The sequence below is a fragment of the Schistocerca gregaria genome, chromosome 7 (genome assembly GCF_023897955.1).
Source record: "Schistocerca gregaria isolate iqSchGreg1 chromosome 7, iqSchGreg1.2, whole genome shotgun sequence".
Lineage (NCBI taxonomy): Eukaryota > Metazoa > Arthropoda > Insecta > Orthoptera > Acrididae > Schistocerca > Schistocerca gregaria.
The window spans coordinates 345,458,002-345,471,777 of NC_064926.1; the positions used below are offsets into that span (position 1 = coordinate 345,458,002).

The 13,776-nt window shown below is 42.2% G+C and overlaps 1 protein-coding gene across 1 annotated transcript in view; it reads left to right on the plus strand.

The window, feature by feature from the left end:
* The window catches only part of LOC126281579 (uncharacterized), a 108,855-nt gene extending 99,606 nt beyond the window's left edge, over nucleotides 1-9,249 (plus strand). The window contains exon 5 of the mRNA XM_049980661.1: nucleotides 9,017-9,249. Coding sequence (XP_049836618.1) covers nucleotides 9,017-9,147 — 131 coding nt within the window. The 3' untranslated portion in view covers nucleotides 9,148-9,249. The remainder of the gene's footprint in view (nucleotides 1-9,016) is intronic.
* The last annotated feature ends 4,527 nt before the right edge of the window (nucleotides 9,250-13,776 follow it).

A 13,776-nucleotide genomic window follows, 5' to 3' on the forward strand; every position in this document is an offset into this window, starting at 1 on the left:
ATGCACTCTGTGGAAACTAGTACTTGGGTGAGGGCAGGTTATTGATGCAGCAAAACGCTGGCTGCGACGTCGACCAGCGGAGTGTACTGTGCGGACACTCAGGCCCTCGCAATAAAGTGGGGTAAGGCCACCGTGCTGAGCAGAGATTCTGTTCAAAAACAGGATTATGTGGGGAAAAAATGGGGAATAATGCGTGTACTGGAATACTTAATAAGAAGAAAAGTGTGTTGTATTACTCACTGAAAGCCTCTCTTCCACACATGGCTGCAGAATCATAAATTGTGTCTGTTCTTTCGGACATGTTTGAAATAACAGACGCCATGCATATAAATATAAGCGCCTTGACGGCAAATAATGATACCTGTTGTGGGAATCGGGTGAGGCTGTGAGCAATGCAGATAATAGGCAGGGGGACATTTAGTATGTAGTCTACGAGGTATGGAAATTTGAGATGGATGGGAAGAGTGCTCAGGCAATCAAAGTAGTTAAGGCGACCACTCGCGAGAAGTGGGAAATCCGGGTTCGATTACTGACCCAGCACAAATTTTCTCTTGTCGCCATTGAATTTATTTTAACGCCCAGTTGCAGCTGATGTCGGAATTTCTCTTTAGTCACAGCTGAGAAACAAATGGGAAAGTAAATTGAGGGAAGAAATAGCGATTGTTCTTGTTGTGGTCTTTCATCTGAATCTGATGCAGCTCTTCACATAGGTTCATCTTCAACAAGACTCTTCTGCAAGACTCATCTCCTGCAACCTACATTATTTGGATCTGCTTACTGCAGGCAAGAGATGGTTTCCGTCTACACATTTCGTTCCACTGCCGAACTTAAGATTCCTTGATACCGCAGAATACTTACTATTAGCCAGTCTCTTCCTATAATCAAGATGTACCAAAAATTTCTTTTTTCCCCATTTCGCTTCAGCAACACCTCATTAATTATTCAAACATTATGCCAACATTATTGGGTAAACGCTCTGACGGGCCATCCAGTACCGACCAACCGCCGTGTCACCCTCTGCTAACGGAGTCATTCGGATGCAGTATGTAGGGTTATGGGGTCAGCTCTCTCTGCCGTTGACAGTTTTCCAGCCTTTGAGCCGCTACTTATCACTCAGATTAATCCTCAATCAGCATCATGAGTCTCAGTGCACCCCTTAATAATCCTCTCACCCAGAAAAAAATGTGTCTTCTCCATAGCAGTCAGACATGTTGATCATTTAGTCACGTAGGCGGATACTTGCTTGGAATCACGTTCAAAAGCTTCTATTTTCTTAGTATTTGAACTGCTTATCTACCACGTTTTACGCCCATACAAGACTACTTTCAGAAAAAAACATCATAAAATTTAAACTTATATTAGATATTGACAATTTTTTCTTTTTCGGAACGATTTTCTTGTTATTGTCAGTCTACATTTTATATCTTCGCTATCATCAATTATTTTACTGCACAAACATCAAAATTCATCGACTACTTTTGATATCTAATTTCCTAAACTACACACAACAAAAAAGTTTTGCATCACTCCGGTTCCCAGAACTCCTGAAGACAGAGGTTGACTGTAGATATTGTATCACAGACACAGTCCCCTTGACTGTTCAAAGATGTCATTAAACCCGCACAAAGATGTAAACAGTTATGAATTATCAGTGCCTATTTGACGGAGGGGTCCTACATCCGATCAGTTCCAGTCCTTCTACCAGGAAGCAGGAACACGGCTTGTGTTGCCTGTAGTTCAATGATGCCTAGACAGTCAATACCGCGGTTCGATCGCGTCCGCATTGTTACTTTGTGCCAGGAAGGGCACTCAACAACGGAAGGATCCAGGTGTCTCGGAGTGAACCAAAGCGATGTTGTTGGGACATGTAGGACATACAGAGAGACAGAAACTGTCGATGACATGCCTCGCTCAGGCCGTCCAAGGGCTACTATTGCATTGGATGACCGCTACCTACTGATTAAGGCTCAGAAGAACCTTGACGGCAACCCCATGTTGAATAATGCTTATCGTGCAGCTACAGGATGTAGTGTTACGACTCAAACTGTGAGCAATGGGCTGCATGATGCGCAACTTCACTCCCGACGTCTGTGGCGAGGTCTATCTTTGCAACCACGACACCATGCAGCGCGGTACGGGTGGGTCCAACAATATGCCGAATGGAGCGCTACGAATTAGCATCACGTTCTCTTCACCGATGAGTGTCGCATATTCCTTCAACCAGACTATCGTCGGAGACGTGTTTGGAGGCAATCCGGACAGGCTGAACGCCTTAGACACACTGTCCATTGATTGAAGCAAGGTGGAGGTTTCCTGCTATTTTGGGATGGAATTATATGGGGCCGGCGTACACCGCTGGTGGTCATTCGAGGCACCGTAAAGGCTGTACGATACGTGAATACCATCCTAAGACCTACAGTGCAACCATATCGGCAGCATATTGGCGAAGCATTTTTCTTCACGGACGATAATTTGCACTCGCATAGTGCACATCTTGTGAATGACTTCCTTCAGGATAACAACATCGCTCGACTAGAGTGGCCAGCATGTTCTCCAGACGTGAACCCTATCGAACATGTCTAGGATAGATTGAAAAGGGCTGTCTATGGACGAAGTGACTCACCAACCACTCTGAGGAGTCTATGCCGAATCACCATTGAGGAGTGGGACAATCTGGACCAAGAGAGCCCTGCTGAACTTCTGGATAGTATACCACGACGAATACAGGCATGCATCAGTGCAAGAGGACGTGCTGCTGGGTATTAGAGGTACCGGTGTGTACAGCAATGTGGACCACCACCTCTGAACGTCTTGTTGTATGGTGGCACACCATGCAACGGATGGTTTTCATGAGCAAGAAAAAGGGCGGAAATGATGTTTATGTTGATCACATTCCAATTTTCTGTACAGGTTCTGGAAATCTCGGAACCGAGGTGATGCACACCTTTTTTTGATGTGTGTGTTTCTGTGAGCATCACCTTGTTTAATTCGGCTATATTCCATTATCGTTATTTTACTTTTCTTAATACACTTCTTATAACCTCTTTTCAACATATTATCCGTTTTGTTCAGCTGATCTTTTAAGCCCTATGCCATGTCTGACAATTTGAAAATGTCATCGACAAAACTGAAAACTTTCAGTTACTCTCCATTGTACCGAAACAGGGCTCCCTCGAATATTAATCTAATTAGAAGTGACCGCACGCATCTAATAAATGTGGGGGAACCCTGACGCGTCTCTCCTGGTTTCACACAAATTTAAGCTATGAGGCACTGAAACCAAGAATATTTACCTTTTCCCAGGATTAGCTGAATATTAGGCTCACATATGCAGGTATGACTTTCAATACCTTACCATAATATGCATTCACGCATCTGCAAAAATTAAAATATTTCTCCGTACCAAAATGTTGCAGCAAACACTCTGGACAAGTCATGGTGGGTTACTGTCTGCTGACGTAACGCTGGTCTCGTACATGACGCGTATTTGATCGACACAGGACAGTAGTCCACACAAGAACAAGCAAAAATCATTAAAATATGCAAATTAAGATAAACACAAATTACAGAAACAAGAGATTAAAAGTGAATCATAAAAGAAAGGACGAATAACTTTGGCCTCATTAGTAATAATAGCAGTAATTAGCAATAACAAAGACAGTGTCGAATATTAATGAGTTTCCAGAATTATAGCGCCTATAGTAAAAATGGTTTAGTGAACGTATCAACTTTTAATGGTACTGAAAAGAAATAAAATGCAGTTCAGTATTGTAATTTGCTCTTACGTAAAAGTAGTGACTACCAAAGCTTCTTTTTTTTAAAAAAAAAAGTCCCTGCAACATTATTTAGAGGAACAGTTCGTGAGAATTGAGCCTTTTATCAGTGTTTTTCAAAATCAGTCGCCGATTAGCTAGTGCTGTCGGCAGGTCGACGACGTTCGCGTCGTTGGTCCATAATCCTTGAGCGTGCAGTCCAGTAATTATCGCCGTCTATTTGTTCCTTTTGACCGAAGCCGCCGTTGTGAAAGCAGCGGCAATGCGCGATGGTTGTACAGTTATCTCATTTAGCGCATCTACATGGTGAAAAGTATTTAAACCGACAAACTCTGGCAGGTTGTAGGGGACATCAAAACAAATATTTTCATCTAATGTCATTTTTCCTATGAGGATTATTTAAACCGGTGGAGGCCATATGACGCTGTTCAGTTGTAGGAAACTGCTGTCCACCAGTGTAGTAGTGCATTGTCTGTGTTTACTAATGGAGCGATATACCTGGACTGCGTACACTGATATGGTTGGTGCGTACTACGTAGCACGACCTTTGCTGCTGTGTACCAACGTCTGCGTGAGACCGGGTCATTTAGCAGATTACCTGGACAGGGACGCCGTCGCACGGTAAGAACGCTGCAATTTGAGGAAGCTGTCTTGGAGCATGTGAAGCACTCGTGCAATTGCACGTAACATGGGGACGAATCAGACGAATGTAAGAACAGTCCTTCGAGAGCAATTGTTACGTCCATTTCACTTACAGCGTGTCCACAACCTGGAACCAGTTGATTATCCACCCAGAGCACAGTTTTCACAGTGGTACCTGGAACAGTGTGAAATGCATCCTACATTTCCATCCTCTGTGTTGTTTACCGAGGAAGCAAACGTTCGGGCGTGATGGAGTCTTCAACATGCACAATTCGCATGTTTGGAGTGAGGATAACCCACATGTCACTGATACTAGCGCTCATCAATTATGGTTCTTCGTTAATTTGTGGGCGGGTGTTGTTGGGGACTGTTTAATTGGGCCGTATCTGCTACATAGGCCATTAAGTGGCAGGTACTATTAAGTGGCAGGTACTATTGGAATTTTCTCTCCAGAGCATTGCCAAAATTGCTGGAAAACGTCCCGCTCCGTACAAGACAACGCATGTGGTTCCAACATGACGGGGTGCCGGCACATTTCAATCATCATGTGCGTCGATTCCTGGACCGACGGTTCCCAGAAACGTGGATTGGCAGAGTGTTGCTTGGTTTAATTAATTTGCTACCAGAGAAATCTTCCTCTTACGGTTTAAATACTCCTCATAGGAAAAAAGCGACATTAGGGGAAAATATTTGTTTTGATGTCCCCTAAAACCTCCCAGAGTTTCTCGGTTTAAATAATTTTCACCCTGGATATGCAGGGACCAAAGTAAGACATGCTTCATTCAGTTAATGCGTATTCCGACGCCGTAACATTTGGTAGCCGTTACTAGTCACAGTTTCAGATTTTAGACCGCGGCTCGGCACACTTCACAGTATAGCCATCCGAAGTAGGAATGGACATTTTTATAATCACTTGCATTTTGAGTTAACAGTCCGCGATATGCACCAAACATTCTGTACTTTGCACAGTAGTCACCCCAAGCTCCTATTAGTCGCACACCGTACTTCCAAGCTTAAAGTTCTGAATATCAGTTCAAGACAAGGAAGTGCTTTACCGTGTTTCTGTATAGTTTTACAATCCGCGGTATGGACTGAACAATCCTAGCTGTCTACAATCAAAACCGAACACTTAACAGCTGTCACGCACCTTTGCGATCTGCAGATCATACTTTTTAAGATTAATGAGCCGAGTAGCAGTTCCGACTAAGACGCAACGTGACAGATATAGTTAATTCCTTGTCTGCGGTACACACCAAAACCACAGAGCGTATCGCTGTTCAAAGAGTTACCTTACATCAGCCAACAGCGCTCAGGCGGAACTTCACCTTCTTGTCTCACTCCAGACTCTTTGTTGTTGCTTTCTCCTTCGACCGATCAATTGTAGCTCTACACCATTCAACACATATTGCTTCACACCATACTTTCAAAACATCCGAGTATATCGAATTACAGTTTCATACAAAACTGCAACTTAGTATGGTTCTGTTCATGGAAACTGAATTTTATCATCATCTTAATAAATGTAAGAACATACATCATCAGAACAAATGAAAACTACCAATTACATTCATGAACAATGCATGACGTACGCAGAGATATAATTGCACAAAGAATTATATTTACAAAATTCATCCCGAAATAACACTTTCAATGTATCACGCAAATAAAACAGAAAGCAGGGAAAAAGAAAGTGCAGGAAAAAGAAAAAGGTATTGCATTATTTTATAATGTTATCTTCACATATTGAACTTGAATATATTCTTCTTCTTCTTCCATCTCAAGGAGTGGATGTTGGCCTGTTAAGAAAGAAAATGCCTTACACACGATGGCTTCTTCATCCAAGGAAAGAAGAAGTTACAGAGTTGCATCTCAGACAGAGTGGAGAGTAAGGAAAGAAGCTTCATGTGTGACTGTGTCCTGTCCAGTATGAGATGAAAGGTTGTTTTGGATCAGACACATTCTCTGGGAAAACTGCACGCACGAAGCTTCGCCTTGACAGCCTGCCATGAATTGCTCATATTTCGGCAGCATGCTCCTCTGACAGTTTTTGCCGTTACAGATATAACATGTTAATATCACTCCATTGCGGTCACAAAGTCAATTGCATCTTCACGTTTCCTGGCAGTGGTGAGACAACATGTTTCCACTGCTTGCTTTGCTCCTCTGTCTTGACGCTGTAGTTACACAACCTGCTCTTTTCTGTATTGATTAGGTGGCTTAAGTCAGTCACCAGGATTGGCCTGACACAGCTAAAACATTTCCGCTGCTGCATCACTTCACCTGACATTTTGAACAGGTATGAGCAGCCTCAGGACTCAACGTAAGACGGCCGTTTCGTGTTCAAGATTTTGCATTAGGTGTCCAAAACAAAACGGATCCATGAATGATTTTCACTTTTTGTACTATTTCCTCAATTGTGATACGTAGGTTTTATTTGTTATTGCTTATTTGACCTGACTTTATTAGGTCCTTGAGGTTCTTTCTCACATCTGACCAGGAACGATACATACGAAAGATACTACAACAACATTCACAGTATTAATAATAATAAGAATACTATAATAATAATAGACACTAACAATGGTAATAATAATTGATAATAATAATAACTGTGAAAATAAGTTGACACTAATAATAATAATGATAATAATAGAGGGCATTAAGAATGATATACTCGCACATTACATTAGCATATTTGTTTACATGTTCAGTATTATAGAAGGAAAAAATGGCAATTTATGGTAAGTTCTTATGGAACCAAACTGCTGAGGCCATCGATGCCTAAGCCTACACACTACTTAATCTAACTTACGCTATGGACAACAAACACTCACCCATGCCCGAGGGAGGACTCGAACCTCCGACGGGGGGAGCGGCATGGACCGTTTCAAGACGCCCTAGACCGCGCGGCTATCCCGCGCGGTCAGAAGCGAAGGGATTAGAATGAGGAGAAGACAGAAATGACAGTGACAATGGCTTTTAGGGAGGAACAGAAATTAAAGAACTCTGCTAACATGGGAGAGGTAAATGTTGTAGGGGAGGGGGATTGACGAGAGGATGCTGTAGACAAGTGCACGGGAGAGATAGCTACTGTGATAGGAGGCGGACCATTAATTGTCTTTTGAAGTTCGGAAGGAATTTAATTTGACTGATTTTTGAGGAAGATTGTTGCAAAGATTCTTGATAGAGAAAGTAATTTAGAGAACATGGCAGTGTTATGTGAAGGTAAAGAAAGGATTTTACTTTGTTGAGAACAAGTATTTCTACTGTGCTGTTCAGATAGTAGTTTAAGAATTGAAGATACGTAAGACGGAATGTAATGATTGAGAATACGAGAGAGCAAATACAGAGTGTCATAGTCTCTACATTTACCGTCATGCAACCATGATAATTGTTCATAGGCAGGAGTGAAATGTTCGAAATAGTGTATGCCACATATGTATCGCACATCAGCATTCATAACCAGTTTCGGAAAAGTCATTGGAGTATAGCATCCCCCTTAGTCAGGTATGGGCCCTATTAGTGACTCTGCGATCTTCTTCTTAAGCTCGAAAGCAAATACTTTTTTATATTTCTGTAGTGAATGCAGTGATGCTGACTTTTTTTTTTTTACAGACTGCAGTTGTGATCTCAATCCAGTCTAAATGACGGTGCAGAATAACTGCAAGTTATTTCAGAGGAGGGAAAGGTTACTTCTGTGCTGTTTAGGATTAAGGGTGGAAGAAATTCTCTGAACAGCGTGGTAATAAGTCTTGTGAGCGACGGAGAGTATTTGTGTTTTAGATGGGTTAAGTTTCCAACCGATGTGCTGCACCCACTCAGATATGACAGGTAAATGGGGTGGCTGTGCCCAAGTCTGATGAGCTTGGAATAAGATATAAGTGAAGATCATCAGCGTGCAGGTGATATTTTCCATTGCAGATTATAGTTGACACATCATTAACATATAATGAGAAAAGTAATGGGCCCAATACTGATCTTTGTGGAAACCCATGATACTAAATTCCTTCATTGCCACATGTTAATTGCAATCATTATACACTGTTGGCGAGACGAAATGTGTGAGTGGAACTATTGTACTGCACATGAAGAAATATTTTGAGTTGTCAATTTAGCAGGTAGAACATCAAAGTTAACAGTGCTTCTGATCATTCAATTCTCTTATGATATCTGGTTATTTACAGAGAGATGGGTTGTCACATTGTTCGTTCTTCACTCTTATTTGATTACAATATGTCTGTTCCACCTGCCCACTATGTCATAAGGTGGTATATTCTGGTCTTACACCCCCACCAAATCAGTATGGATTGTTAGAGAGTTAATCGTATCCAGATGCAGAAAATGATTTACCACATGATTTTCCGCTTTGTTAATGGAATGCGCCATTTTTTTTGTCTCTTCTAGAGCTATGCTATGCTACTGTGGCGCAGGCACTTCAGTGTTTTTGTCTGGGGTACAGACATCTACCTGCAAATATACAAAAATTAATTACGCAACATTACGTTCCCAGCTGATAATCGAAATTTTATGGCTCTGTCTCGTAGCTGTAGGTCCAGAAATGCTTTCGTGTGTGTGAGTTTAGCCGTTTCCGCTATGCGCAGGTGACTTCACGCCGAGGCTGGGCAGGGAGTCTGGAGAAGAGGAGGCAACGGTGCTGCTCGTCGGAGACGGCAACACCGCTGAGGGCTTCGACGCTGTCGCTGACGCCGACATCGACGAGGAGGAGCGCTAGGGAACGGCCGCCAGTGCCACATGATGTCTAACCTACCTGTAGTCTTCCCGAAATTGTAGCATCGACAAATAAATCACTTTAACTTAGTGACTGCATCTCAAACGACTACTTTACCACTCATTTATGACCTCTATTCACTTGTTACTAAGAGATCGAGTAAGAACCTTTAAGGCGAATACCGCCCTTGTGCTGCTGTTCCGTCTGTTCACAGACGTGTTTACTGCTCTGTGTATCGACGGCCTTTAGCCCATCTTTGAAAACGTGCCTTTAAATTGATCGCCCCTCCACTAATGTATGACGTGGCTAACAGCATTTGGAAGTTGCAAATGGATATAATTTAGTTATGTACCGTTAACACACACACACACTTCGCATACATTAATCACCTGCGGTATAATAATTACAACTTTTTTTTAAAAAGTATCTCATATTCCTACAACAAGTAGCATTCGTAAACATTAGAAGAAAGTTTACTGTAAAGGTACGTCAGAAAACAAATACCTGTTGAGATGCGGACCGATCTGTTCTCTCATTCGCATAAGTCTGTTACATTCAAGCAGAAAGTACAGTCAGAACGGCATATGTTTACCACACACCCTAACACATACATACTTCAGCCATTCTTCGTATGGAATCAAGAACTCTTTCAAATACAACTGGCTTCGGATTGCGATTCACGCATTGGTCACACACTCTTGTAATGTTTGCACATTCTCAACGGACGGGCGTACATCAGTGCCTGTACATGACTTCACAGCCAGAAATACATCGGATTCAGTACAGGTGAATTGGGAGGCAATGCTTCTGCACCTCCTCGATCAACCCATCACCCGTGAAACGTTTCGGTAAAGTATTGCTGTACCATCAGTAGACAACGTGATGGTGCGCCGTCATGCACAAATCACAGTGGTTGTCTTTCTGCTTGGGTAAACGTTCTCCAATAGCGCTGGTAGTTCATCGCACAGAAATCAATTATACACTGCAATATTGATCTGTTTAAGTAAAGTGTCTGTCCCTATGAGGTTGTCACCGAGAATTCCTGCCCACACCGAAGCGACCCTAATTGTTCAAGTATCTGCATCTGCCCACACGCGCGTAATATGATAATCTGCTATGCTCTCTCTTGTGAGCCCTTCCTCTCTGTAAATAAAATGCAGGATGTCAACTGCAGATCTTCAACGGACCGTATCTCTACGGCCATTGGTTTCTAGGTATATCATTATCGGAACTTTTCTTCTAGTTTTAACAACGCTACCTCCTGTAGGAATATCTGACTCCTTTTCGAACGCCCTATATATGTTTGAAATCACCTTATTCTACACTTTCTGGCCTTTTATTGCTATTTCTGTTAATTTATGTCTGCTCCTTGTGAGTACCTAAGTCAGTTGCAAGAATTTCATTACACATGGATAGTTTATTACGTAAGAAATCAGGAAAATAAAACGCAAAATTATGAAATATCAAAATAAAATCATGAACACAACTATCACACACAGCATAATAATTTACATAATTTAAATAGACCATCATAGAAGAAGACGTACCGACAGCCGATGGTAAGTTGGTATGATTTTTGGACGTTCAATATCAAGACGTTTAATGCCCTGATGTCTTTTCAGTACAAAAAATCTTTGCATCCACCAGGAATAGACAGAAAAAGCATGGAAAACATAAATGAAGAAGGCTTTTTTTTCCTATTTTTCAAATAATGTCAGTAAGTTACAAATCCCGTATCAACGTCATGAACTTCTAAGTTTGTACATACCAACAGTAGTTTCTACTTTCCCATTCATTTAACTGAATTTCACTGCCACATAGCAATCAAGTACACAAATGAGTCCCCCCCCCCAAAGTAAAGCTTTACACTGAAGTTTAAAAACATGAAGTTTCTCACCAACACCCATCAAGTATACCGAAAATGTATTCTGTAGACTGCTGCACTCTTTGAACAGTGAGAATGAATGTTCTCGGAACATAAAGATCATTCGCCAGTGTTGCATTCACTCAAGCATCAGTAATGACAGACTCATCGCGTATCAGCTCAACTTGTATCATCCTCAATTAATTAACACGCGTTTCGCAATAAAAGCATCTCTATCTGCATGCCAATACTATTAAGTCAGGTGCATACATTCATATCAGACTATAGTAACATAATCTCTTCAAACATCGCTTTAATACAAATACTAACATATGTGATTAAACTTTATATTATGAAAGTCAACGAAATTTACTTACATGGTCTTTCAAGTATGATACTCTAAAGGTCAAGAATGTGAATATCAGTTACTGGCTCAAAGGTTACCAAAAAGAATGCTCACACAATTGTAGTTCTAAAAGATAAAGTGCTTATACTGGCACTTTTATCTACCTGTTTAGCGTATAGCATTGCACATGAAATACATTCGAAAATACAATAAAAATACAACTGACTCATTAAACTACCAAATAATTCTTATGTTAATGTCAGGGGATTCATGATGTAGCCATAAACATATCTTTCGGTTCACCCAGGTAGGCTCTCAATTTACATTCCTCGACATTCCTACCATGGGGTCTCAATAAGATTTCGCACTTGAGCTAGAGCATTCTTAGACTACGTTTAACACCATTCGCTTTCAACACTGAAGTTGCTACTAGCGAGCTGTTGGGCCAGTTACATGGATGGATTTTTGGAATGAAGTCACTTTGTCATCAACCCGGGAATATCTTCACGGATGGTTAGATGAAGGTTATTCATTATTTCAACAGAGCTTCTTGTCTTCGTAAGAGAGGAGAGACTATGTGGCTCAGTACTGGAATCCAACACAGTAGTCTAACTTTTACTCAACCAGAGGTGATGCCCGTGGTTGCATTAACCTAAGTGTCCACCTTATGTACCACAAGATGCAAAATAGCAATCACACTATACTCTGTTCAATACACGTACACGTATACAAACAACATTTACACACCATATATGTACACATTTCAATTGTTGGCTGAGACAATATCCTCAGTGAAGAATAATGTCTACGAAATAAATTCTCCAGTTCCGACCAAGCTTTTTAGGAGGTTTCCCTTGGTTGAAAGGCGTACACTGGAACTGGTAAACGCCTTCCATTTATTCCCAATTAGCACCCCCACTTCCTCCACTATCAGCTTGTCTGATACTTACCTGAATGGAACAGCGATTATTAATGGGCCGCATCTCGAACAGCTCACTCCACCTCTAGGAGTGGAGAATGAACTGTACTGAATTACATCTACGTGGAGGAGATGTATAGAAACACTAGGTAGTCAGACAAGCTTCGACCAGCAACAGGGAGCCAGCTCATTGCCCTGACCCTCCTCCTGAGACACCGATGTCATACTAATCCTTCCACATGTGGAGCACTACATCAAATCTTCAGCCGCTATCAATAGCAAACGCCACGCCAGTCTGGCGTTGGTGAGGAAGAGGACAGGATATACTCGCTGGCAGATGAACGTTGCGTCCAGAGAAGTACTGCACCTACACCTACGTCTTTCAGATAAGTTAGATACTAAAATATGGAACTGGGTGGACGGTACATCATGGTCTTTTACGAAATCTCTCCCCCAGAAATAAGTTTGAGCGTTTATACAGTAAACGACAACAGCAGTGAAAGAAGTTCGGACAGCTGTCAATCCGACGGACTGACGACACTACGATGAAATTGCTATGAAAGTCTTCACTGTCGCTGTTACTCCCAAAGTGCTGCCTTTATCGAGTTTCATGAGCACAACAGAACAAGCTGCAGCACCGACGCCTGTTGCAGACGAAGTTCGTCAGAAGACGTGCAGTGCTCCAACCAGGGCGCCAACTCCTAAGCCCACTACATCCAAGGATGAAGGGAAAGTAGGAATTAAGGGAAGTTAGAGTTCAGCAGTGGCGCTTGACAGTGTCGGCGAGACACATCGACGAAAAAGTTTTCGAGCCAGACACGATCATCTGGCTCAGGACCCAGGGAGACTCAAATGAACATCGCCGCCCGAAGAACAAAAGAAGATACAAAGTTTCCAGAATGAGATTTTCACTCTGCAGCGGAGTGTGCGCTGATATGAAACTTCCTGGCAGATTAAAACTGTGTGCCCGACCGAGACTCGAACTCGGGACCTTTGCCTTTCGCGGGCAAGTGCTCTACCAACTGAGCTACCGAAGCACGACTCACGTCCGGTACTCACAGCTTTACTTCTGCCAGTATCCGTCTCCTACCTTCCAAACTTTACAGAAGCTCTTCTGCGAACCTTGCAGAACTAACACTCCTGAAAGAAAGGATACTGCGGAGACATGGCTTAGCCACAGCCTGGGGGATGTTTCCAGAATGAGATTTTCACTCTGCAGCAGAGTGTGCGCTGATATGAAACTTCCTGGCAGATTAAAACTGAGTGCTAGTTCTGCAAGGTTCGCAGAAGAGCTTCTGTAAAGTTTGGAAGGTAGGAGATGGATACTGGCAGAAGTAAAGCTGTGAGTACCGGACGTGAGTCGTGCTTCGGTAGCTCAGTTGGTAGAGCACTTGCCCGCGAAAAGCAAAGGTCCCGAGTTCGAGTCTCGGTCAGGCACACAGTTTTAATCTGCCAGGAAGTTTCAAGATACAAAGTGCTTATACCTACCCACATACTAGGTGC